The following is a 24,627-nucleotide window of genomic DNA, read 5'->3' on the forward strand; positions in this document are numbered from 1 at the left end:
TCCAAAACAGTGGGCGCTGCTTTAATTTTATTGGTTTATTATTATCAGTTCCATATATAAATTGTACCTCGTGCTTTTGCTCTTGAAGTTGCTCTCTGTTTTTTCAGAGTAAGTACAATTTAGTCAATTTAATGCAAGGACAACCCAAGCTCGGCAACCCTTAAATCGTGTCGCACTAGGACCCTGCTCCTCCACCCCCCTGCACATGTGATAGGCTGAGGTGGCGCCAATCAGAGAGAATCCTCACCTAAACGCATGCGCAAATTGGAATTCTGGGCGGAGCCTCCTTGTCTTTAACATCAAAGCGAAAAGAACCACGCCCTCCGAGTTCTTAAATGCGCATGCGTCCAGGGAAAGCGTCCTTGTGATTGGGCGCCGCCTCGGCCAATGAGTGGGTGGCGGGAAGAGCCTGGCGGAAGTGTGAAGCCAAAGAGGAGCCGGTGGCGAAGGCAGCATGAGCAGCTTCGGCGGGGTGATGCGGGAGTATCCCCATCTCTCCATCGACCGTTTCGACCGAGAGAACCTGCGCGCCCGCGCCTACTTCCTCTCCCACTGCCATAAGGGTGAGGCCGGAGGGAGGCATTGTGGGCAAAGGAGAGGGAAAGGAGGCCACCAGGAGATCCCAGCAGCGGCCTCTTTTCTTTTCACAGATTCACAGAGTTTTAAAATATATATATAGTACTTTTTGAATTGTAGATTTTATTGATGTTTTTATTGGTTTTTTAAATTTTATACTGCTCAGAAAAATAAAAGGAACACTTCAATAACACAATATAACTCCAATTAAATCAAACTTCGGTGAAATCAAACTGTCCATTTAGGAAATAACACTGATTGGCAATCAATTGCATATGTTGTCAGCACATTCAACTTTGTAGGGAACAAAGTATTCAATGAGAATATTTCATTCAGATTTAGGATGTGTTCTTTGAGTTCAATCTAGGATGTGACAGAAGGGAAAGGGGGGACATGAATCCACAGGAACTGAATGTACACATGCCTGGGATAAACATACATCCACCTTAAGATAAAATACAGGAAATAGTATAAGGGCAGACTAGATGGACCAGGAGGTCTTTTTCTGCCGTCTGTCTTTTATGTTTCTTTGAATTCAATCCAATTTTATTACAGTTATAGACCAGAGGCCAGGCAAACAAAAACACTCAGTATATATAGAATTAAAAGTTGTAAGATAAAATAATAAATAATAGGTAAACTCCACGGTAGCATTTTGACTTGCATACTACTTCGTAGTGCTTTTCTAGCCCTCTTTAAGCGGTTTTCAGAATCCGCCTCTTGCCCCCAACAATCTGGGTCCTCATTTGACCCACCTCGGAAGGACGGAAGGCTGAGTCAAACTTCAGCCGGTGGTGAGATTTGAACTGCTGAACTACTGTCAGCAGAAGCAGCTTGCAGTACTGCACTCTAACCACTGTGCCACCAAGGCTCATAAGGGACTTAGTCTTAGTGTGGGTATCGATAGTTTCAGTGTGGGTATCGATATGTTACAAGCGGGGTAAACTTGTTGAATTTGTTGATGTATTTAACATGATACTTTTCTAATGATTCATATGGAGAGTATTTTATTTCACACCCGGTTGTTTTGTTCCTTTAGATCACATGAAAGGCCTGAGAGCCCCTTCTATGAAAAGACGGCTGGCATGCAGGTAGAGAAGCACTTCTTTTAAATTTTGTTGGAACAACAGACTTCGTACCAGCTTCAAATTGCAATCCCCTCCTTTCGAATTTCTTCGAAAAGCCTGTTCTAATAGTGTTTCTTTGTCTTGCCATCTTTCTTATCTATTTTTCCCCTTTGTACAAAGGAAGCAATATTAAGTGAAATTAAAAAAGTAATCGAAGTAGATTGTTGCTGGCCTGCATTTCAGAATTTGACATCTTGTGCTTAACAGGGGAAGAGCCTTCTCTGTGGCGGCCCCGGCCTTCTGGAACCAACTCCCTCCAGAGATTAGAATTGCCCCCGCCCTCCTTGCCTTTCGTAAGCTACTTAAAACCCACCTCTGTCGTCAGGCATGGGGGAACTGAGATTCCCTTTCCCCCTAGGCCTTTACAATTTTATGCATGGTATGTCTGCATATATGTTTGGTTTTTTATATTAATGGGTTTTTAATGGTTTTTAGTATTGGATTATTATTGTACGTTGTTTTATGATTGCTGTTAGCCGCCCCGAGTCTTCGGAGAGGGGCGGCATATAAATCCAATAAATAAAATAAATAAGATATGTCAACTTTGGCTTCCAAAATTGAAATACTGTATACAATGCATTGTACGATTGTTTTGTTTTGGTTCTTCTCTTACAAGCTTGAAACTCCACCTGTATTGCTCCCCTGTGACAAAAGAATTGCTACTGTGCAACCCGCGATACACATTCTGGGAAAATTACATTGTGAGTTACCCCTTCTTGTACCTGTTTATTACCAATAAACATTGCCTTTCGTAAACTCCTTAAAACCCACCTCTGTCGTCAAGCGTGGGGGAACTGAAACATCTCCCCCTGCCTATGTAGTTTTTTGTGTATGATATGGCTGTATGTATGTTTTCATATATTGGGGTTTCTTGTTTTTTAGACTTTTTGAATGTATTATTGTTATTTTAGATTCTAACTATTAGATTTGTCATTATATATTGTTTTTATCTTTGCTGTAAGCCGGCCCAAGTCTACGGAGAGAGGCGGCATACAAATCTAATAAATAACAATAATAATTAGAATCTCAATAATCAACACTAGTAATTAATAATATATCTAGGGTGTCCAGCAAATGTGGAAAACAGGGAAATCAGGGAATTATCAGAGAAATCGGCGGTTTGGGAAATATCAGGGAATTATCAGGGAATTCGTGAAAAAACCAGAATAAATCAGGGGGGGGAAATAAACTATTAAAATGTTTAAAAGTCAGGGGGAAATCATGTAAAAAAATTGGATTGACCTGCCTGGCAGAATCAAGCAAAAATGAACATAACTGTGGCCACAACTTGCTTGCTCAGCTACCGATATTTCTCCACGGCTTAGCCGTTTGGTGTGACGTCATCTACGACTGCACCTTAACTAGATCACAAGTTGTCAGGGAAATATAAGGGAATTTCAAAATGCTTTCCCCCTGGACACCCTGTATATACCACAATGCAAGAATAGTAAGTGGGAGATTGGGAGTTCTAGTACCACCTTAGACATGAAAGGCAGCTAAATGACCGTGGCCCAATTACCAGGAGGCTACGAATTCTAATCCCACTTTAGCATGAAAGCTACCTGGATGACTTTGAACCAGCCTCTTTCAGCCCAGCCCACCTAGCAGGGTTGTTGTTGGGAAAGCTGGAGGAGGAAGAAATCTGATATTTAAGTTTAGATTTCTTATATATTGTATTCATGTATTTATTTTTGTTGTGAGCTGCTTTGACTCTGCGGAAAAGAGCGGCATAGATATCTGATCAATAAATAAAGGTGTTTAGAATACATTCGCTGACCTGAATTATTTATAAAAATAATAAAGGCGAGTTACAAATAATTCTCTTGTCTTCCGGGATTTTTTGGCCTGAATTTTCTTAAATGCAGCATTGGGGATTATATGTGAAAGGCACTATTGGGAAAAGATCATCACAAATAACAGATATTAACAACTATAGGAGTGGAACTTTCCTGGCTAACCAGGCAGATCCGCTCTGTTTATTCTTTTACAAAACCAGAACGTTCCCTTTTACACACTAATGGCATTTCATACATCCCTATGTTCCCTCACTGCCTATTATAAAAAATACACTAGGAATGCCATTAATATATCTCCTTTCTCTGTCTGTTGTGGCTTCTATGTTTCAGGTCACCCTGGAAGTTGAAACACCGACTCAAATCTCTCTCATTGAGGAAACGTCGGGTGAGGTGGGACATTCCGTTGAAACTCAATCCTTTATCTTTTGGATCAAAATATGTGCCCGTATTTAAAGTTTTCTGGTGTGAAGTCACCCTCAGATTTTACTGTCTATGGAGATTCTCCATCATCCAGGTTATAGTTGTCCCAAAATGAATAGAATAGAATTCTTTATTGGCCAAGTGTGATTGGACACACAAGGAATTTGTCTTGGTGCAGATGCTCTCAGCGTACATAAAATAATATATACATTTGTCAAGAATCATGTGGTACGACACTTAATGATTGTCATAGGGGTCAAATAAGCAATGAAGAAGCAATATTAATTAAAATCTTAGGATATAACCAACAAGTTACAGTGCTTTTCTTAAGATTCTACCAGACTTTGGTTGGTTGTTGTTTTTTTCTTTGAAGGCATTTTGCTTCTCATTCAAGAAGCTTCTTTGCCTCTGACCGAATGGTGGAGAAAGGAAGGATTTACATTCCTTGCAGATGGCTGGACATTTGCATTCTTTTAGAGAGCCGTTGAGGGCACCTTGTCTGTACAAATTTGCACTACTCAGGTAACCCTGGGGGCACCTTTGGGACCTCAGTTCTTACAAACCCCATGGGCTGTCACTTGGAGGGAATTCATTTATTTATGTAGTCAGTCCTTAAGTTACAACTGTAATGCAGCCTGACCAGTTTTTCCAATGTTTTCTGCAGCAGTTATTAAGCAACTGTAGCAGTTGTAAGACAAAAACGCGGCGGTCCTTACACAAATCAGTGCTTCAGTATGAGCACAATTTTGCTTAAAACTAGATCAAAATGGATTTCTTCCTAAAAGGCAAATAAAAGATAATATACCGATAATTTTAAGTACTATTGAACATTATGAACAACATCCTGAGAAGAAAATGGCGTTGATGTTTTTAGATGCTCAGAAGGCATTTGATAATGTGAACTGGCAATTCTTGAATAGACAATTACAGTATATGAATTTTGGTACATGATTTCTGCATGTTATTGAAGCAATTTATAAAAGACAAAGCAGTTGTGAGACAAAAACACTGCAGTCAGTGCTTCAGTATAAGCACAGTTTTGCTTAAAACCAGAAGTAGCTACTGCGTGGGGGTTTTTTTGCCTAACCCATTGTAAAACACAAGTGACATGGTACAGAACTGAAAACAGCCATAAATGCAGCTACATTGTTGAACGACCATCAAGGGGGGAAGGACGTAGACCATTAAAATCCAGGCCTTAAGTCCCCCTTTTTTCAGGTCGGTCATAACTTTGATTGCCAAGCAATTGATCATAACTCTGGGACTACCAGAAATTCCTTTTCTAGCCACTCAATTGAAAATCTTCAATCCAAGAGAGGACAGAATTGCTCCTTGCAATTCTTATGTTTATTCTAACCATTAATGATCTACTAAATCTACTAAATCTGCACTTCTATTCTACTAGTTTTTCTCATCATTCCTTTCACCCATTTCCTCCCATGTTGACTGTATGACTGTCACTTGTTGCTTATATCCTAAGATTTTTATTAATATTGCTTCTTCATTGCTTATTTGACCCCTATGACAATCATTAAGTGTCGTACCACATGATTCTTGACAAATGTATATTTTATTTTATGTACGCTGAGAGCATATGCACCAAGACAAATTCCTTGTGTGTCCAATCCCACTTGGCCAATAAAGAATTCTATTCTATTCTAATGGCAGTATTCTTATTAATAAAAAAAAAAACCCACTGAATTCAGAGGTTACATTATTTTTGTTAAATCCGAAACAATTCTGATAAGATCAGAAGGGGATGTTTGGAAGATATTGACTTCAAATTGTTTTATTTTCAAACTGGACAAATGGGCGAACAATTCTAAGGTGGTGCCTCCTGTTGACTGTGGCTGATGATTGGGGACCAGATACTGGTATAAAACTCGAGAGTTTCCCATCTTTTCTGTTCTCTAATGAACTTGAAGCTCTTTTTTCACCTTTCCCTTTCAGAAAGAAGACATAGTGGTCACACTTCTTCCAGCCGGCCATTGTCCAGGATCAGTGATGTATGCGTTTGGCTCTCCTATCAGACAATTAACAGCAATGATTGGAATGTGTATTTTGTTTTCTTTGGGCATAATTCTTTTCACATTCCACGAGTAATTAGCTTAATTCACCTTCATTAGGGGAGAGAGGGAGGGAGGGAAGAAAATGTGAAGTAAGGAAGGAGGGAAAATAACGTAACAGAATAAAAAATTTGGAAGGAAGAAGGGAGGGAAGAAAAGGGAAAAAGGAAGGGAGGGGAAAGGGAGGGGAAATTGGGAAAAGGAAGGAAAAAGGGAGGGAGGGAAGAATATTTATTTTTTTATTTATTTATTAGATTAGATTACATTAGATTACATTAGATTACATTAGATTTGTATGCCGCCCCTCTACTTAGACTCGGAAGGAGGGAGGGAAGGAAGGAAAACAGAATAGAAAGGAGGGAAGGAAGGCAGGAAGGAAGGAGAAGGAAGGAAAAAGGAAGGAAGGAAAAGGGGGAAAGTAAGGGAGGGGAAAAATTGGAAAAAGGGGGAAGAAAATGAGAATAAAAAGGAGAAGGAAGGGGAAAGGAGAGGGAAAAGGGAGGGGGAGAAAATGGGAATAAAGGGAGGAAGGAAGAGGGGAGGGAAGAAAAGGAATGGAAAGGGGAGAAGGAAGGAAGGGAAAAGGGAGGAAAAAATTGGGAAAAGAGAGGGAAGAAAATGAGAATGAAAAGAGAGAAGGGAGGAAGGAAAAAGAGGGGAAGAAATGGGGAAGAAGGCAGGGAAAGGGGAGGATGGGATTCCTAACAGTGCCTACCAGCGTCCCATGGGGAAATGCAGTGGGGAAGACAGCAGGAAGTCAAACGGCCTCCTCCTCTTACTGCTTTTGTGGCCCCTCCTCGGCCCTTCCGTTTCTCCTCCGCTTGGGTGAGGCTGTGGGTTATTCAGCCACAGAGGTGAAGACTGAATGAATCTGTTTCCAACCAGGTTTCTCTTCCAAGGGGAAAATGGGACCGTCTTGTACACGGGGGACTTCCGACTCACCAAGGGAGAAGTGGCCCGAATGGAGCTTCTGCATTCAGGAAGCAGGTGAGGCTAGACCCTCCTGGCTCTTCCTCTTGGACCACCTGTAGGAGGCTGGTGAAGAAAAAGAGGCGGGGGGGAGGTCATCGGATCTGGCCAAAACTCACATAACTGCCCTGCTTTGCAACAGACATTCTGTGGCCAATACTGTAGTGGACCACTGTACCAAAACTGCCATTCTCTTTTTCAGAGTGAAGGATATCCAGAGTGTCTATTTAGACACCACGTTCTTTGATCGCAAATATTATCAAATCCCAAGCCGGGTAAGTCACGTGAAACAATAACATGGATGGTGCACAATGTGTAAATAAATACATATCACACACTAGTAGTGAAGATAAAAATAAGTGTGCCTTGAAGCGTAAGTGTACAGGCCTAATAATAATAATAATAATAATAATAATAATAATAGTAATAATAATAATAATAATAATAATAATAATAATAATTAGATTTGTATGCCGCCCCTCTCTGAGGACTCGGAGCGGCTCACAACAATAAAACATCATATACAAATCCAATGTTAAAACAGTCTTTAAAAAAAACCCTATTAAAACAGTCATGCAGCCCAAACACACCATCCATAAAATCAAAGGCAGCTAAGGACATATCAATTCCTCCATGCCTGGCGACATAGATGAGTTTTCAAAAGTTTGCGAAAGGCAAGGAGGGTGGGGGCAGTCCTAATCTCCGGGGGGAGTTGATTCCAGAGGGTCGGGGCCGCCACAGAGAAGGCTCTTCCCCTGGGTCCCGCCAGACAGCATTGTTTCGTCGATGGGACCCGGAGAAGGCCCACTCTGTGGGACCTAATCGGCCGCTGGGATTTGTGCAACGTAGTCTCAAAATTTGAAAGCAATCAGTGAAGGTCCTGTTTTAAGCACCTGCATGTTTTTACCTGTCACAGGTGTGGCGTCTATATAATATAATAGTAGGCATATAAAAACACGGACACATTCAAATGTAGGGTTGTGTCAAAATTTTGAAAGCAGTAAGTGAAGGTCCTGTTTTAAGCACCTGCATATTTTTACCTGTAATTGGTGTGACATCTACACCAGTGTTTCCCAACCTTGGCAACTTGAATGTATTTGGACTTCAACTCCCAGAATTTCCCAGCCAGCAAATGCTGGCTGGGGGATTCTGGGAGCTGAAGTCCAAATATCTTCAAGTTGCCAAGGTTGGGAAACATTGATCTACACAATATAGGTATATAAAAACATGCACGCATTCTACTGCAACATTGTGTCAAAATTTCAAAGCAATCGGTGAAGAATTTTGGGGGATTTTAGATTTTGAACAAACGAACATTGACATTTTTATTTATATAGATGATGGATCCAGCATCTTGTCCAAACTCCTTATTCCTTATGAATTATTTGGGAATGCCCCAATATCAATATCAACTTTATTTGATTAGTCAATCGACCATATCAAAGCAAGAAAAAAGACCACATCGGTCGTCATAAAACTGTGACTGGTTAAAATACAATAAAATTTTCCTAAAATAGAGGGAATTTGAATAAATAATGAGTTAAAATGCAGTCTAATATGCTAAAATTGAGTAGTAAAACATGAGAATATAACTCGTGCAAAGGATTATATTAAACAAATCTAAGATACTGATATAAAATATTCTTAAGTGAGTTCATCTCCTTTGCATGCCGCCCCAATATGTTCTATAAAACGTATTCTCATCTGAACAGCCCTGACTATAAACTTAGCGGTTCTAGAAACTACATATGTATTTGTACCCTGAAGAAAATATGATAATTGTTTATTACAGTGTATGATTTTGTCAAGTAGGGGCTGTAAATAGATAATCAGTTTTTTGCCTGCTATATAAGAAAGTTTTTACCATAACTTAGTCACCAAGCTCACTTGAAAGGAAATTTTAGTTTGTAGTAAAGTGACTTCATGTTGAAAAATGGGCATACAATGCTTATCGGCATTAATTCAAAAATGGTGGTGGGGGGAATAATAGAATTCAACTCAAGTGTGTAGTATCTTTGCATTTAAGTTAAAAGCCTCATGTGTGCTCTTTCCAGGAAGAATGTATGAAGGGGTTGATGGAATTAGTGCTAAACTGGGCATCTCAAAGTCCCTACCACGTCGTCTGGTTGAACTGCAAAGCGGCTTATGGATACGAGTATTTATTCACAAACCTCAGTGAAGAGCTTGGGATGAGGGTGAGGCCGAGTCTTTTTTCTCAACAGGAGAATTGGAGACTTCCAACTCCCGGAATTCCCAAACCAGCCATGGGGGAAATCCACAAATCTTAAGAACAAAAGCCCTTAGACTTATATTTATTTATTTGTGTACAGTGATACCTCGTCTTATGGACGCCTCTTCATATGAACTTTTCATGATATGAATCCAGTGTTTAAGATTTTTTTGCCTCTTCTTCCAAACTATTTTCACCTTACGAACCTGAGCCGCCACCGCTGGGATGCCCCACCTCCGGACTTCCGTTGCCAGCCGAAGCGCTGAGATTCCCTTGAGCCTCCCCTTGCTGGGATGCCCCACCTCCGGACTTCCGTTGCCAGCCGAAGCGCTGAGATTCCCTTGAGCCTCCCCTTGCTGGGATGCCCCACCTCCGGACTTCCATTGCCAGCCGAAGCGCTGAGATTCCCTTGAGCCTCCCCTTGCTGGGATGCCCCACCCCCGGACTTCCATTGCCAGCCGAAGCGCTGAGATTCCCTTGAGCCTCCCCTTGCTGGGATGCCCCACCTCCGGACTTCCATTGCCAGCCGAAGCGCTGAGATTCCCTTGAGCCTCCCCTTGCTGGGATGCCCCACCTCCGGACTTCCGTTGCCAGCCGAAGCGCTGAGATTCCCTTGAGCCTCCCCTTGCTGGGATGCCCCACCTCCGGACTTCCGTTGCCAGCCGAAGCGCTGAGATTCCCTTGAGCCTCCCCTTGCTGGGATGCCCCACCTCCGGACTTCCATTGCCAGCCGAAGCGCTGAGATTCCCTTGAGCCTCCCCTTGCTGGGATGCCCCACCTCCGGACTTCCATTGCCAGCCGAAGCGCTGAGATTCCCTTGAGCCTCCCCTTGCTGGGATGCCCCACCTCCGGACTTCCGTTGCCAGCCGAAGCGCTGAGATTCCCTTGAGCCTCCCCTTGCTGGGATGCCCCACCTCCGGACTTCCGTTGCCAGCCGAAGCGCTGAGATTCCCTTGAGCCTCCCCTTGCTGGGATGCCCCACCTCCGGACTTCCGTTGCCAGCCGAAGCGCTGAGATTCCCTTGAGCCTCCCCTTGCTGGGATGCCCCACCTCCGGACTTCCATTGCCAGCCGAAGCGCTGAGATTCCCTTGAGCCTCCCCTTGCTGGGATGCCCCACCTCCGGACTTCCATTGCCAGCCGAAGCGCTGAGATTCCCTTGAGCCTCCCCTTGCTGGGATGCCCCACCTCCGGACTTCCGTTGCCAGCCGAAGCGCTGAGATTCCCTTGAGCCTCCCCTTGCTGGGATGCCCCACCTCCGGACTTCCATTGCCAGCCGAAGCGCTGAGATTCCCTTGAGCCTCCCCTTGCTGGGATGCCCCACCTCCGGACTTCCATTGCCAGCCGAAGCGCCCGTTCTTGCATTGCTGGGATTCCCTTCATTTTTGCCGGCGCTGCTTTGAATCCCAGCGAGAGGAGACTCAGGGGAATCCCAGCGCTTCGGCTGGCAATGGAAGTCCCGCCCTTCTGGAATCAGCTCCCCTGGAGATTTGCACTGCCCCCACCCTCCTCGCCTTCTACAAGGGTCTGACGACTCATTGGTACCATCAGACTTGGGGCTATTAATTACTTGCCCCCTGGCCGAGGAACGAAATGTATGCTTTTTGTGTCAATGGGAGTGATTGATTTGTAATAAACTTGGGTTTTAGATTAGTTAATTTTAAAATAAAATTGGATTTAAGATATTTATATTGTTTCTTTTATATGTTGTAAACCGTCCCGAGTCCTCAGAGAGGGGTGGCATATAAATCAAATCAGATGGATGGATGGATTTATGGATGGATGGATGGATGGATGGATAGATGATAGATAGATAGATAGATAGATAGATAGATAGATAGATAGATAGATAGATAGATAGATAGATAGATAGATAGATTTATAGATAGATAGATAGATAGATAGATAGATAGATAGATAGATAGATAGATAGATAAATAGATAGATAGATACATAGATAGATACATAGATAGATAGATAGATAGATAGATAGATAGATTTATAGATAGATAGATAGATAGATAGATAGATAGATAGATAGATAGATAGATAGATAGATAGATAGATAGATGGATAGATAGATAGATTTATAGATAGATAGATAGATAGATAGATAGATAGATAGATAGATAAATAGATAGATAGATACATAGATAGATACATAGATAGATAGATAGATAGATAGATAGATAGATAGATAGATTTATAGATAGATAGATAGATAGATAGATAGATAGATAGATAGATTTATAGATAGATAGATAGATAGATAGATAGATAGATAGATAGATAGATTTATAGATAGATAGATAGATAGATAGATAGATAGATAGATAGATAGATAGATTTATAGATAGATAGATAGATAGATAGATAGATAGATAGATAGATAGATAGATAGATAGATAGATAGATAGATAGATAGATAAAACAAAATCAGAACCCCGGGTACAGCCCGAAGCATAGTTCTTATACCTTACACAAAGCTTGGATGTCGTCAACCTGCCAATAACATGTTAGGATTGACAATACAACCTTATACAGAAAAAGGAGAAGTGAGTAAAACCAAAATCGCATCCGATTATGATCTAATTACTTGCGGCCTAGAGCAGTATCTTACCCCATCTGGTGCTTGCAGTCTCGTGACACCTTTCCTTCCACCTTCCAGCAAGCAACGGGGTTTTCTAAAGCTTAGTGAAACAGGAAAGGGGAAGTTAGTTATAGGAGATAGCACGATAAATAGCTTTGAGGTTAACATTGGGACCATGAATCAAGGTGGCCTTCCTCAATAGCATTTAGACTTAGCCGTATTTTTGGGAGTATAAGACGCAACTTTTTCCTGCCCAAAAGAGGCTGATAATTGAGTTGTGTCTTATACTCTGAATGTAGCTTTTTTCCCCCCAGACCTAACTAGCTGCTAACTATTCCAATCTTGCAGGCTCTTTCACTGTTACTCTCTGCAAAGAATGTTTTCCAAGCCCTAAAGTCTTTGCAGAATTTTTTCATTTCTCTAACTTGCTCTGAATAAGTTTCCAGCCCTAACTAGCTGCAAACGATGTTCCCAGCTCTTGCAGGCTCTTTCATTGTTACTCTCTGCAAAGAATGTTTTCCAAGCCCTAAATCTTTGCAGGTTTTTTCCCCATTGCTTTAAACTTGCTCTGAATAAGTTGCACCTCACAGGTAGAACATGAACATAGCAACATTGCTGGACTCAGTGGTGTCAGCCCCCAGCCCCCAACATTTCTCCCTTAGACTCTCCACAATTGACCTCTGCAGGTTCCTTAGAGGCCAGTAAGGGGCGTCCATAAGTGCACTGATGTGCCTATCGTCCCCTGTCCAATTGTCTTTCCTTATCTCATATATCATATATTTTCTCTCCTTCCCTTCTACTTCTCTTCTTTCTTACTTTCTATCTTTATATATATTACTTAATGTCTATTCTCTTTCATATGTATTGTATATTGGACAAAGAATAAATAAAATAAATAAATAAATAAAATCCTATTTCGAGATTTGTTTACTTAGCAATTGTTTCTGCTTCCTTGGTGTGTTTCCCCCTGCAAAGGGTTCAGGCTGACAATGTTTTAACAACATGTGTATGTGTATTGTCACGTGTATTGTCAAATATTGTATTTTGGAGGGTTATTTATTTATTTATTTATATTTCTATGTCGCCCTTCTCCAGGTGACTCAATATTGTTTCTTCATCACTCCGAGTAAAAAAAATTCGGGGGTGAATTCCATTTCTATTTCCATTATGTCTTGCAACCAGTTATAAACTGTTTTCCAGTTTGGTTTGTTCTTTTAATCCATGCTATAAAAACAAAGTTATGGATGATTTAGTAAGGCGCCTTAGAGTTCATTCTACATTGCATCCCACCTTCTCCACCGATTCAGAGGAGCCAAGAAATCGTCTTCCAATATTTTGTTGAAAAATGATGGCCGGCGTTATCCCTCGTCCCTTTTTCTGAGTTGCCTAAAGTACCTTTTTTTATGTCCCACCTGGCCTAGGTGCACGTCAACAAGTTGGACATGTTTAAAAACATGCCAGAAATTCTCTACCACGTCACCACCAATCGGCACACCCAGATTCACGCTTGTCGCCATCCGAGGGTGAGTATCTCCTTTTTAAAAAAAAGCCTTCCTGCTAATTGACTGAAGCAGTGTTTCCCAACCTTGGCAACTTGAATGTATTTGGACTTCAACTCCCAGAATTCCCCAGCCAGCAAATGCTGGCTGGGGAATTCTGGGAGTTGAAGTCCAGATATCTCCAAGTTGCCAAGGTTGGGAAACAATGCATTAAAACCACCCTGATGGCGATGAAATGAAAACCAAGCAGTTATTCTGTAACACAAATCTAATTGTGTTTGATTGTCGGAGTGATGAAGCTATGATAGTTTAAATGAAAATAGAAATTTAAGGTGCTCCGTTAATTTTTTTTTGCTAGGTAAGAAAATTGTATACAGTGGTCCCTCTACTTAAGAATTTTTCTAGATAAGAACCGGGTGTTCAAGATTTTTTTTGCCTCTTCTTAAGAACCATTTTCTACTTAAGAACCCGAGCCCGGAAAAATTTCCCAGGAAATTTGAGAGTTGCCTGCCCTTCCCCCTTTAATCCTGGCCATCTTGGGCTTTTCTGGGCTGCCAGAGGAGCCTTTTGGTGGCGCTTAAGGAGGCTTTGGCAGCCCAGAGCAAGCGGAGCGTTTTCCTTTCTCTGGGCGCTTGGAAAGGGAACAAACCTCTTGTCAGCGAACCAGCTAGCATCTGAAAAAATAAATTCAATTCCACTGCTGTGTAAACACAGAAAGTTCCATTTATTATCAGAGCCATGTCTGGATTCTGCCGTCATAATATCAGCATTGAATTTCACGTCCGTGATTTAGGTTAAAGTTCATTCCCACCGCCACAAGTGCATCACATGTACCAATCCGGGGAAAGGAATGCTAGCTTCCCTGGTACAATGGATCTATAGCTCTGCACAAAGAATGTGCTGTAGTTCCAACATCTCTCTCTCTCTCTCTCTCACTCCTCCCATTCCCCATTACTGTTAATCTGTAAGGAGGCATGACACCTCTGCCAGCGCCTAGAGAAAAGAAACGCTCCCTTCGCTCTGGGCAGCAACTCTCCTCCTCTTCTTCCTCCTCCTCCTCCTCCCACCCGAATTCTGAGCTTTTATTTCTTTCCCAATGGGTTTGCATGCATTATTTGATTCCTATGGGGAAAATTGCTTCTACTTACAAACTTTTCTACTTAAGAACCGGGTCATGGAACGAATGAAGTTCTTAAGTAGAGGTACTTATTTATTTTTTTTTATTTATTGGATTTGTATGCTGCCCCTCTCCGTAGACTCGGGGCGGCTAACAACAGTAATAAAAACAGCATATAACAATCCAATATTAAAACAGTTAAAAACCCTTATTGTAAAACCAAACATACATACAGACCTACCATGCATAGAATTGTAAAGGCCTAGGGGGAAAGAGGATCTCAATTCCCCCATGCCTGGAGGCAGAGGTGGGTTTTAAGTAGCTTACGAAAGGCAAGGAGGGTGGGGGCAATTCTAATCTCTGGGGGGAGTTGGTTCCAGAGGGCCGGGGCCGCCACAGAGAAGGCTTTTCTCCTGGGTCCCGCCAAGCGACATTGTTTAGTTGATGGGAGGTACCCCTGTATATGTTTACTGTTAGGCATTGATGTTGTATTTTTATTCATATGTTTTATCTTAAGGTGGTGAAAAAAATAAAAAAAAACGTTATACCCCAAAAGAAGCTTCTTTGATGAGAAGCGAAACACCTTCAAAGAAAACCCCAGAAAAGGTCCAGTTGCCTCTTGGGATAACCAGGACCTGGACGATTGAGAATCTCCGTAGACTTTTAGCCACGATCTCACGAGATGTTATCTCTTGTCCGTTAGGATTACGAAATGTTCCGCGGGAACAGGTTGCCGTGTGGAATGACTTCCCAGGACGGACACGAGTTGCGCGTCATCAGCGTCAAGCCCTCCACCATGTGGTTTGGAGAAAGGACACGGAAAAGCAACGTGGTTATGAGGTGAGGGTAGGGCATGTCTTAAATTTCCCAAAATTACCATTATTAGAGAATATTGGTAGCTCGTGGTTGAACTATGAGGTCACCGCACCTCAAGGAGGATAGAATGGAACTGGGAAAGGGGCAAAAAAGGGGCAACAAGAATGATCAAGGAAATGGAGCCCCTCCCTTAGGAAACCAGGTTGCAACGCCTTGGTCTCCTCAGCCTTGATTGACGCATTGAAGAGTTGACTTGATCGAAGTGTCTAAAATCATGCATGGGATAGAAAAGGTGGATAGAGAGAAATCCTTTTCTCCATCACACAATTCTAGGTGGAGGGGGCCCTCCCTAAAGCTCATAGGTAGGAAAGTGAGGATAAATAAAGGGAAACATTTCTTCACCCAGAGGGTCCTTGGTTGATGGGATTCCCTTCCAGAAGAGGTCGTGGCACCTGTCAGCCTAGATTCAAGGCAGGATGAGACAGATTCATGGATGCTGAGTGTATCATAGGTGGTGATTGAAATGGATGTCCATGTGCTGTCTCTATGTTGGTTGAGGCAGGCAGGATTCCCTGGGGTCCCATTTGTTGGGGGTCAAAGGAAAGGGAAGGATTTGCAACTGGAGGGCCACTGTGTGACACAGAATGCTGGACTCGATGTGCTTTGGCCCGATTCAGCAGGGCTCTTCTTATGTTCTTATGCATTGTTCTCTGCACTGAAGCATCATGACTTCCCCTTCACCTGAGGGTGTGTCCTAATGGCCAGCAGTGCTACTCACGAAGAAGCCTCCTCTTGAGTAACCACTCTTGCCTTCTAGAGGCCCTGCGCACCCTAGCATCCAGAAGAGGCTCCTCCTCTTCTCCGGAATCACTCATCTCAGTAGGTGCAGAAGGCCCTAGTTGGTCTTCAGCCTCTGACACCACGTCCTCTTCGCTGTCAGTCCCGGGTGGCAAGAACGCAGGACGCTCATACTGTGCCTCCACTGACTCTGATCCCTCTGGGCCTATTACTAATTGTACAGGACGCGAACGGGCCACAGCAATTCCCTTATTCCTCAGGAGAGATTTGTGGAGCCTTTGTTTTTAATCTTGTTTTGGTCGACAGCAGAGGAAACGAATTGAAATAAATGTACCCCTTGTGTTTAGGGCCGGGACGAGTTCGTACAGAGCTTGCTTCTCATTTCACTCTTCATACAGCGAGGTACGTAGTTCCACTTCCGTTTCGTTAAATTGTTTCCCCGTACAACACAGTCACTGCTGGCCAAGATTTTATTGATCTTGACTTAAGAACGGGCCCATCTCGCCTTATGAAAAAATCATTGTGTGCATACTACGAATTACAGGTAGTCCTCGGTTTATGTCCACAATTGAGCCCAGCATTTCTGTTGTTAAGTGAGACATTTGTTCAGTGAGTTTCGCCCTCCAGTTATTAAGTGAATCCCTGAAGTTTTTAAGTTACCGTATTTTTTGGAGTATAAGATGCACCTTAATTTTGGGGGAGGAAAATAGGGAAAAGAATCTGCTTACCAGGTATTCATCCGGCCAGCATCCTTAGTCTGGTCAGCTTCAGCACATTATTTTATCCCCTGTTAGGGCTTTAAAAAAACTTTATTTGGAGAGAGTAACCATGAAAGAGCTTGCAAGAGCTGGGAATATTAATAGCTCCTGGAAAGAAACATTTGGAGCAAGTAGAGCAATGGAAAAAACCCTGCAAAGACTTAGGGCTTGGAAAACATTCTTTGCAGAGAGTAACAATGGAAGAGCCTGCAAGGTCAGAGCTGGGAAGATCGTTAGCAGCGTATTATTAGCAGCAAATTATTTTCCCTATTTTCCTCCCCCAAAACTGATATGCGTCTTATACTCCGAAAAATACGGTAATTTCTCCCCATCTTCCAGCTGCTGCATGGTCCTTTGTTAAGGCTTAAAATGCCCTTTGCTGTGCCTGGCACAATTACCCAGCAGCCGAGGTATAGCTCAGTGCCCAATTAGAACACAGAGATGTGGCCACATGTCATGGACTACATTACCCATAGTGCAATCCCCCAACTACATTCCCCCTAATGCAGTCTCTTAAAGAAACATCCCTTAATCCAAGCTAAATATCCCTCCAATCTATCACCACACTTCTCAAGCCCTTGCGAATCATAGATGCAAGACATTAAGGCGAGGCATTAGATGTTTCAATGGGTCACTTTTTCCCTCCCATCCACCATTCTAGATCCAAGATTTCCTGCGCTACGTTTGCCCAGTGAATGTCTACCCCAACGTCATTCCATTGGGATCCACCAAGGAGAAGGTGGAAGAAAAGTAAGTGTTCTGACTCTTATAATAGAAATAAAATGTTCGACTTATAACCTAGTCAGCTAACAACTCTTCAGAATGACCGTGGGCTGTCCTGTCTTGAGTTCAATCCCTCTGACACCTATCTATAATCTACTAACAATGTAATATGCAACCATCCTCAATATACACACCCACACAACACTACAATTTAAAAATATGTCGTTAAACTGCATACGCCTGCTATATCGCAGGTACCACTCCCTTTCCCCACCCAAATCCCATCTTACCTTATCTAACCATACTAACATATTGCTAAGTAAATCTATAGATACAAAACTATAAAACGTTAAATATTAAATATAACATGAAAATGTACAGTTAAATGTTTAAAACTGATACACAAAAAGTTATATATCTTATGCTGAAACATGTCTATTGTTCTGTATCGCCCTTACTTTTGTATCCCTATTCCCCCCTCCCCTTTTTTCTTCTTTTTTTTTCTCTTCTCTTAAAATCAATAAACTATATTTTTAATAAGGGGGGAAAAATTACACTGGGCTTAGTGAGAAGCTACATAACCTGAATTTTGAAGTTCCAACAATGGGTATGTGGGATATCCCCATAGATGTGTGAACAGATTTTTTTTGGGGGGGGGGTGTCTCCATTCGCTATATCCCACGGTCATTTTACAATGTTTTTTTTCTGAAAACCAGGGTTTGTTTGGGTTTTTTTTTACAATAATCTTAACATTTTCAAGCATATCAACATGCATACATTAGTGGTGATGCATTATGTAATTTATACATTTGTATATAATTTCCCTTTCTTATCTTTTCTTCCACATCTGTCTCCTATTGATTTTTTTGTCTCTCTTTTTTATTTTGTCCCTTCGTACCATTTAGTCCATATTTTGTGATATTCCGAGTCTTTTTGACCATCTAACTCCATTGTTAATCTGTTCATTTCCACACAATTGAAGCGTAGACATCAGAGAGTTATTGCTAATGGCGAGTATTCTGAGCAGAGACAGGTTACAAGCGGTGTGCCACAAGGGTCTGTTCTGGGTCCTATTCTTTTTAATATGTTTGTGAGTGACATAGGGGACGGTCTGATAGGGAAGGTTTGCCTATTTGCCCATGACTCTAAAGTGTGCAATAGGGTTGATATTCCTGGAGGCATCTGTAATATGGTAAATGATTTAGCTTTACTAGATAAATGGTCAAAGCAATGGAAACTGCAGTTTAATGTTTCCAAATGTAAAATAATGCACTTGGGGAAAAGGAATCCTCAATCTGAGTATTGTATTGGCAGTTCTGTGTTAGCAAATACTTCAGAAGAAAAGGATTTAGGGGTAGTGATTTCTGACAGTCTCAAAATGGGTGAACAGTGCAGTCAGGCGGTAGGGAAAGCAAGTAGGATGCTTGGCTGCATAGCTAGAGGTATAACAAGCAGGAAGAGGGAGATTATGATCCCACTATATAGAATGCTGGTGAGACCCCATTTGGAATACTGTGTTCAGTTCTGGAGACCTCACCTACAAAAAGATATTGACAAAATTGAACGGGTCCAAAGACGGGCTACAAGAATGGTGGAAGGTCTTAAGCATCAAACGTATCAGGAAAGACTTCATGAACTCAATCTGCATAGTCTGGAGGACAGAAGGAAAAGGGGGGACATGATCGAAACATTTAAATATATTAAAGGGTTAAATAAGGTCCAGGAGGGAAGTGTTTTTAATAGGAAAGTGAACACAAGAACAAGGGGACACAATCTGAAGTTAGTTGGGGGAAAGACCAAAAGCAACATGAGAAAATATTATTTTACTGAAAGAGTAGTAGATCCTTGGAACAAACTTCCAGCAGACGTGGTAGATAAATCCACAGTAACTGAATTTAAACATGCCTGGGATAAACATATATCCATCCTAAGATAAAATACAGAAAATAGTATAAGGGCAGACTAGATGGACCATGAGGTCTTTTTCTGCCGTCAGACTTCTATGTTTCTATGTTTCAATTGTAGACTTTTTAAATGACTTCTTTCTCTAAGGGGACCTGGGCATCTGTCCACATTGTTGCGAGCTGTCATATAGGGACAGTACTTAATATTTTTGGGGTTTCTTGACAATTCCTAGCAAACAAAAAATTCCAGTGTGCATTCAATTGTTTTACCAGTCAGTTACCAGGTTTTATTTCGTTTTCAACCAAACTGCAACAACAGCAAATCATCGTTTTGGTTTACGACTGCTATGTTCATTTAATGGCCAGTGCAAAATTTTTTTTTTAAAAAAGAACAGTTCAGTTCTGGAGACCTCACAGTTCAGTTCTGGAGACCTCACAGTTCAGTTCTGGAGACCTCACCAATCAAATTGAACAGGTCCAAAGACGGGCTACAAGAATGGTGGAAGGTCTTCAGTATCAAACTGATCAGAAAAGACTTCATGAACTCAATCTGTAGAGTCTGGAGGACAGAAGGAAAAGGGGGAACATGATCGAAACATTTAAATATGTTAAAGGGTTAAATAAGGTCCAGGAGGGAAGTGTTTTTAATAGGAAAGTGATCACAAGAACAAGGGGACACAATCTGAAGTTAGTTGGGGGAAAGATCAGAAGCCATGTGAGAAAATATGATTTTACTGAAATAATAGTAGATGCATGGTAGACGTGGTTGATAAATCCATAGTAACTGAATGTAAACGTGCCTGGGATTAAAATATATCCATCCTAAGATAAAATACAGGAAATAGTATAAGGACAAGACTAGATGGACCAGGAGTCTTCTTCTGCCATCAGTCTTCTAGGTTTCTAACAATGTCAAGTTGATCATATGACCGATTTGTTTTATGACTCATCAAAACTTGCAATCAGCTTTCATAACTATCGTGAAGTGAAGGGCTACCTCTCTGTAATGGAATCCACATCGAGCCATCCTTCATTAAATAAACTCCATCGGTCACTTTTTGTCAAAAATTATATTTGCGAAGGTCTTGCCGTCCTTACGTCTAAGCCAAGATAAGGCCTTGTCCGAACCAAAATCCCAGATTCCAATCCAAGTGGCAATTTAAATTTGATTCCGTTGGCGTTTTAGATTTCTCTTAAAGTTACAAGTAAGACAACACGATTCATTTCCTGTTCAGCATTTCATGGTTTTTTTTCCTTTCTCCTTGTAAGATTTATTAATTCACTTTGTAAAGTTGGGCCGTTTTTCCCCTCCGCAGCCTGAAGCCCTTTTGCAGGAAATACAGGCCAAATCACCAGCCAACTTATAAACCTCTTGGTCTGCTGAAGAGACCCAGAACCTCGGAGCATCTGGACACCAGTAAGATTTATTTATTTATTTTATTTATTTTATTTTATTTTGCCACAAAGAAGAGGGAGTCAAGCTATTCTCCAAGGAACCTGAGCTTAAGAAGAGCCCTGCTGAATCAGGCCAAAGCCCATCGAGTCCAGCCTTCTGTGGCCCACAGTGGCCCACCAATTATCCAGGGGGATCTTGAACAGAAGGAGAAGGCACCCCCCCTTTCCCTTGACCCCCAACAAAGGAACCCTCAACCAACATAGAGGCAGCACATGGACATCCGTTTCAATAACCACCTATGATACACTTGGCATCCATGAATCTGTCTCATCCTGCCTTGAAGCTCTCCAGGCTGACAGCTGTCACGACCTCTTCTGGAAGGGAATTCCATCAACCCTCAATGGCCCTCTGGATGAAGAAATATTTCCCTTGATTTATCCTCACTTTCCTACCTGTGAGCTTTAGGGAGGGGCCCCTTGTCCTAGTATTGTGGGATAGAGGAAAGAATTTTCCTCTATCCGCCTTTTCTATCCCATGCAGGATTTTATACCCTTCGATCAAGTCCATCTTTGAAGGCTGAGGAGACCAAGGCCTTGCAACCTGGTTTCCTAAGGGAGGGGCTCCATTCCCTTGATCGTTCCTGTTGCTCTTTTTTGCACCTTTTCCAGTTCCATTCTATCCTCCTTGAGGTGCGGTGACTGTACAGAGGACTCCAAGTGTGGTCTCACCATCGATCTGTACAGAAGGCAGCAATGGGTGGGAACTGACCAAGGAGAGATTCAACCTGGAAATAAGGTGGGAATTTCCTGACAGTGAGAACAATCAACCAACGGAACAGAAGTTTCCTTTAGAAGTTTTGAGCTTCATCCCTGGTGGCTTTCAAGAAGAGACTGGACTGCCCATCGGTCAGAAATAGTGTCGGTTCTCCTGCTTGTGTAGGCGGGGGCTGGACTAGATGTCCTACAAGGTCCCTTGCAAGTCTGTTAATCTGTAAATATATACCGCTCAAAAAAAACAAAGGGACCCCTCAAAGAACCCATCCTAGATCTGAATGAATGAAATATTCTCCTTGAATACTTTGTTCTGTACAAAGTTGAATGTGCACAACAGCAGGTGACATTGGTTGTCAATCAGTGGACAGTTTGATTTCACAGAAGTTTGATTGACTTGGAGTTATATTGTGTTGCTCCCTTTATTTATTTATTTTGAGCAGTACATTTTGCTTTGTTTTGGCAGATGGTGGTAGCGATGAGGACGACGACCTCTTTGACTCCGACCTGGTTCCCACAAATTACAAGGTTCCGAAACGCCTGCCAGAGATCGGATCCCCGGGGGAGACCAAGCCGCTGACCCCAAATCGCGACAAAGAGCCCGGTTCTAAGGCGTCTCCGCTGCTTCCCTCTTCGCAGGTGGATTTTGTAGAGTGCGAAGAATCGAATGGCGAGGAGGAAGAGGAGGAGGAGGAAGAAGAACAACACGAGAAGGAGGAGACCGCACTCCCTGGGATTCCATTACCGGGGACAGACTTTGCGGAAGCGTCGCCGCACCCTGACAATCTTGTGGGTTCATCAAGTCCCGGGAAGCGCAATGAAGACCCAGCGCGAGTGGACTCGGAGGTGCCCAAGTGGGAGAGTTTCTTCCGGTGTCCTTCAGAAGAGCCCGGGACGCCCGAGCATCCCCTGCCTTGCCCGGACTCGGCCGAGGCGCCATCTTCTCCGGGGCCCTTGGACGAGGACGACCTGAGCGACTCTACTCACATCTCCTCCCAGGAGTCTTCTCAGTCCACCCACATCTCCGAGCAGGGCAGCCAAGGGTGGGACAGCCAAGCCGACACCGTCCTCGTCTCCTCCCAGGAGCGGAGGAATTTCGAGTCCCAGGGAAGGACGGAAAGGACGGGCGCCCACCCGCCTCGTCTCCTGGCAGGAGGAGGAACCAAAATGGACCTCGTAAACAGCTGCCCCGTAGATCGCGGGGCGTCTTTGGCACAGCGGGTTCCCTCGGAAGGCAAAGGCAGATGTTGGGGTGCAGCAGCCGCAGCGACTCCCAATCTAGCCGAACCCGGAGAGCCAGAAGGGAGGCTACTCAGTCCAGAGGGCCAAACTCTGACAGACTCTCAGAACTCTTCGGATTTCGAAGTCCCACCCAGTCCCGGGAGTGAGGTTCCCAAACCTCAGCAACTCTGCAGCCTGTACCAAAAGCTGGCAGCTGGAAAGAGTCTCCGCTGATCAGAGACGAGAGGAGCCGGACCCTAGAAGCTCCTGCAGGGTGTGTCCGGCAAACCTGGAAAACGGAATTATCAGGGAAATGAGCGATTTGGGAAGTATCAGGAATAAATCAGGAGAAATAAAACAAACTGTATTAAAGTGTTTAAAAGTCAGGGAAAAATCAAGTTAAAAAAAAACGGATCACGCTGCCTGGCAGAGTCGAGCAAAAATGAGCATAACTGTGGCAACCATTTGCTTCCTCAGGCACCAATATTTCTCCATGGCTTAGCCATTTGGCCTGACGTCATCTATGACCGTGCCTTAATTAGATCACAAGGGAAATGTTGGAAATATCAGGGAATTTCAAAATGCTTTCCCCCTGGACACCCTTGTCCTGCCTCCCTAAATAGATTTAAAATGTTAAAAAACATTGTTATAGCGGTGCTCATCTCAACTCTGGGTGAAGACGTCTCGAGGGATTCGAACCGCTGGACTGCCGACCTTTCGATCAAAAAGCTCAGCATCTTATAGCCACTGAGCCACCGCTTTCCATTTATATATATGTATATACACAGTTTATATTTTCTACAAAGTGTAAAACAAAATTATTTTGCACATACAAACATTATTTACATTGTGTGTGTGTGTGTGTTTATGTGTCTACATGTGTACCTGTGTATACGTCTCCTACACTCACGTCCTAGTTATATAAAGTGAGACTGAACCAAGCTCCCAATATTATACCTATATAAAAGGGATGGATTATTACGTTTATTGTGGAAGGGATGATTATAACCTTTTAACATACTGTACCAAGGGCTTAATCATGCAAAAAACACCCATTAACAAAGAGTAGAGGGTGTTGTGAGTGATCCTTGTCAGCCTCAGGAAATGTCGGATTCTGAAGACAAAAGAGCCGAGTGCCTTAGTTTATCCTGGGTTAGGGAGGTTATCAGATGGTAGGGGAGATGGGAGTGAGGTGCGCAATGATTTAGAAGGGCCTCAGGGGGGTGAAGTTAATAATAATAATAATAAATAAATAATTTGTATGCCGCCCCTCTCCGAAGACTCAGAGCGGCTCACAACCATAACAACCATGTAAAACAATGTTGCTATGGAAAGTGGTTCCCTGTCAGATAGAGTTGGTTAGATCCAAAATATGGGAGAATAAGCAAAAGAAGGGAAGAAGTTAGAGGAAAGAGGGATTAATCTGTGATTTTGTAGCTCTGTGCATTGAAACGTCACTTCCAGGAGAAACCGGAAAACAAAGGCTGTGTACTGACAACTGATTGACAAAGTATGGCGTGTGTTTTCATTAACTCCGTGAAATGAAAGCTGTAGATAATCATGAGAGACTGTTCCCAATGAGTCGGAAGCAATTCGCAGCATACCTCGTTCTTGGGCTGGTAAGAATGTTTATTTACGTAGAGATTTATAGCCGTTATCTCCCAGTCACTCAGAATGAAAGGCTAATTGCGTCGTAAAGAATATATATTCCGTGTGTGTTTGAATGGCCAAAGAGAAAATAAAGAGTTTGCTTGTTTGAAGACTGAGAGTTGGAAGGGTTTGTGGGGTCAGGGGCCGTGCCCACAACAGGGGGTATCAGTTCAGCCCATCCTCTGGTCACTCTGGATGTAATT

At 42.7% G+C, this 24,627-nt stretch overlaps 1 protein-coding gene across 2 annotated transcripts; it reads left to right on the forward strand.

The window, feature by feature from the left end:
* The first annotated feature begins 383 nt into the window (after positions 1-383).
* Positions 384-23,621, forward strand: DCLRE1C (DNA cross-link repair 1C). 2 transcript variants are annotated; one of them, XM_070754959.1, is made up of 14 exons: positions 384-563; positions 1,616-1,667; positions 2,320-2,404; positions 3,830-3,889; positions 5,870-5,925; positions 6,871-6,972; positions 7,157-7,229; positions 9,009-9,149; positions 13,194-13,295; positions 15,092-15,228; positions 16,350-16,404; positions 17,422-17,510; positions 20,704-20,804; positions 22,020-23,621. In XM_070754959.1, the coding sequence occupies exons 1-14, from the start codon at positions 455-457 to the stop codon at positions 23,006-23,008; spliced, it is 2,151 nt and encodes a 716-aa protein (XP_070611060.1). In that variant the 5' UTR covers positions 384-454; the 3' UTR covers positions 23,009-23,621. The 2 variants fall into 2 exon arrangements, with proteins under 2 accessions (XP_070611060.1, XP_070611061.1); XM_070754960.1 differs by lacking the exon at positions 9,009-9,149.
* The last annotated feature ends 1,006 nt before the right edge of the window (positions 23,622-24,627 follow it).

The sequence above is a fragment of the Erythrolamprus reginae genome, chromosome 6 (assembly GCF_031021105.1).
Source record: "Erythrolamprus reginae isolate rEryReg1 chromosome 6, rEryReg1.hap1, whole genome shotgun sequence".
In the NCBI taxonomy this organism is placed as follows: domain Eukaryota; kingdom Metazoa; phylum Chordata; class Lepidosauria; order Squamata; family Dipsadidae; genus Erythrolamprus; species Erythrolamprus reginae.

Coding starts and splice junctions, on each gene's coding strand:
- DCLRE1C (XM_070754959.1), top strand. CDS start 455: ATGAGCAGCTTCGGCGGGGTGATGCGGGAGTATCCCCATCTCTCCATC. Junction 2,405..3,829: donor CATTCTGGGAAAATTACATT/GTGAGTTACCCC, acceptor TCTATGTTTCAG/GTCACCCTGGAAGTTGAAAC. Junction 5,926..6,870: donor CATTGTCCAGGATCAGTGAT/GTATGCGTTTGG, acceptor GTTTCCAACCAG/GTTTCTCTTCCAAGGGGAAA.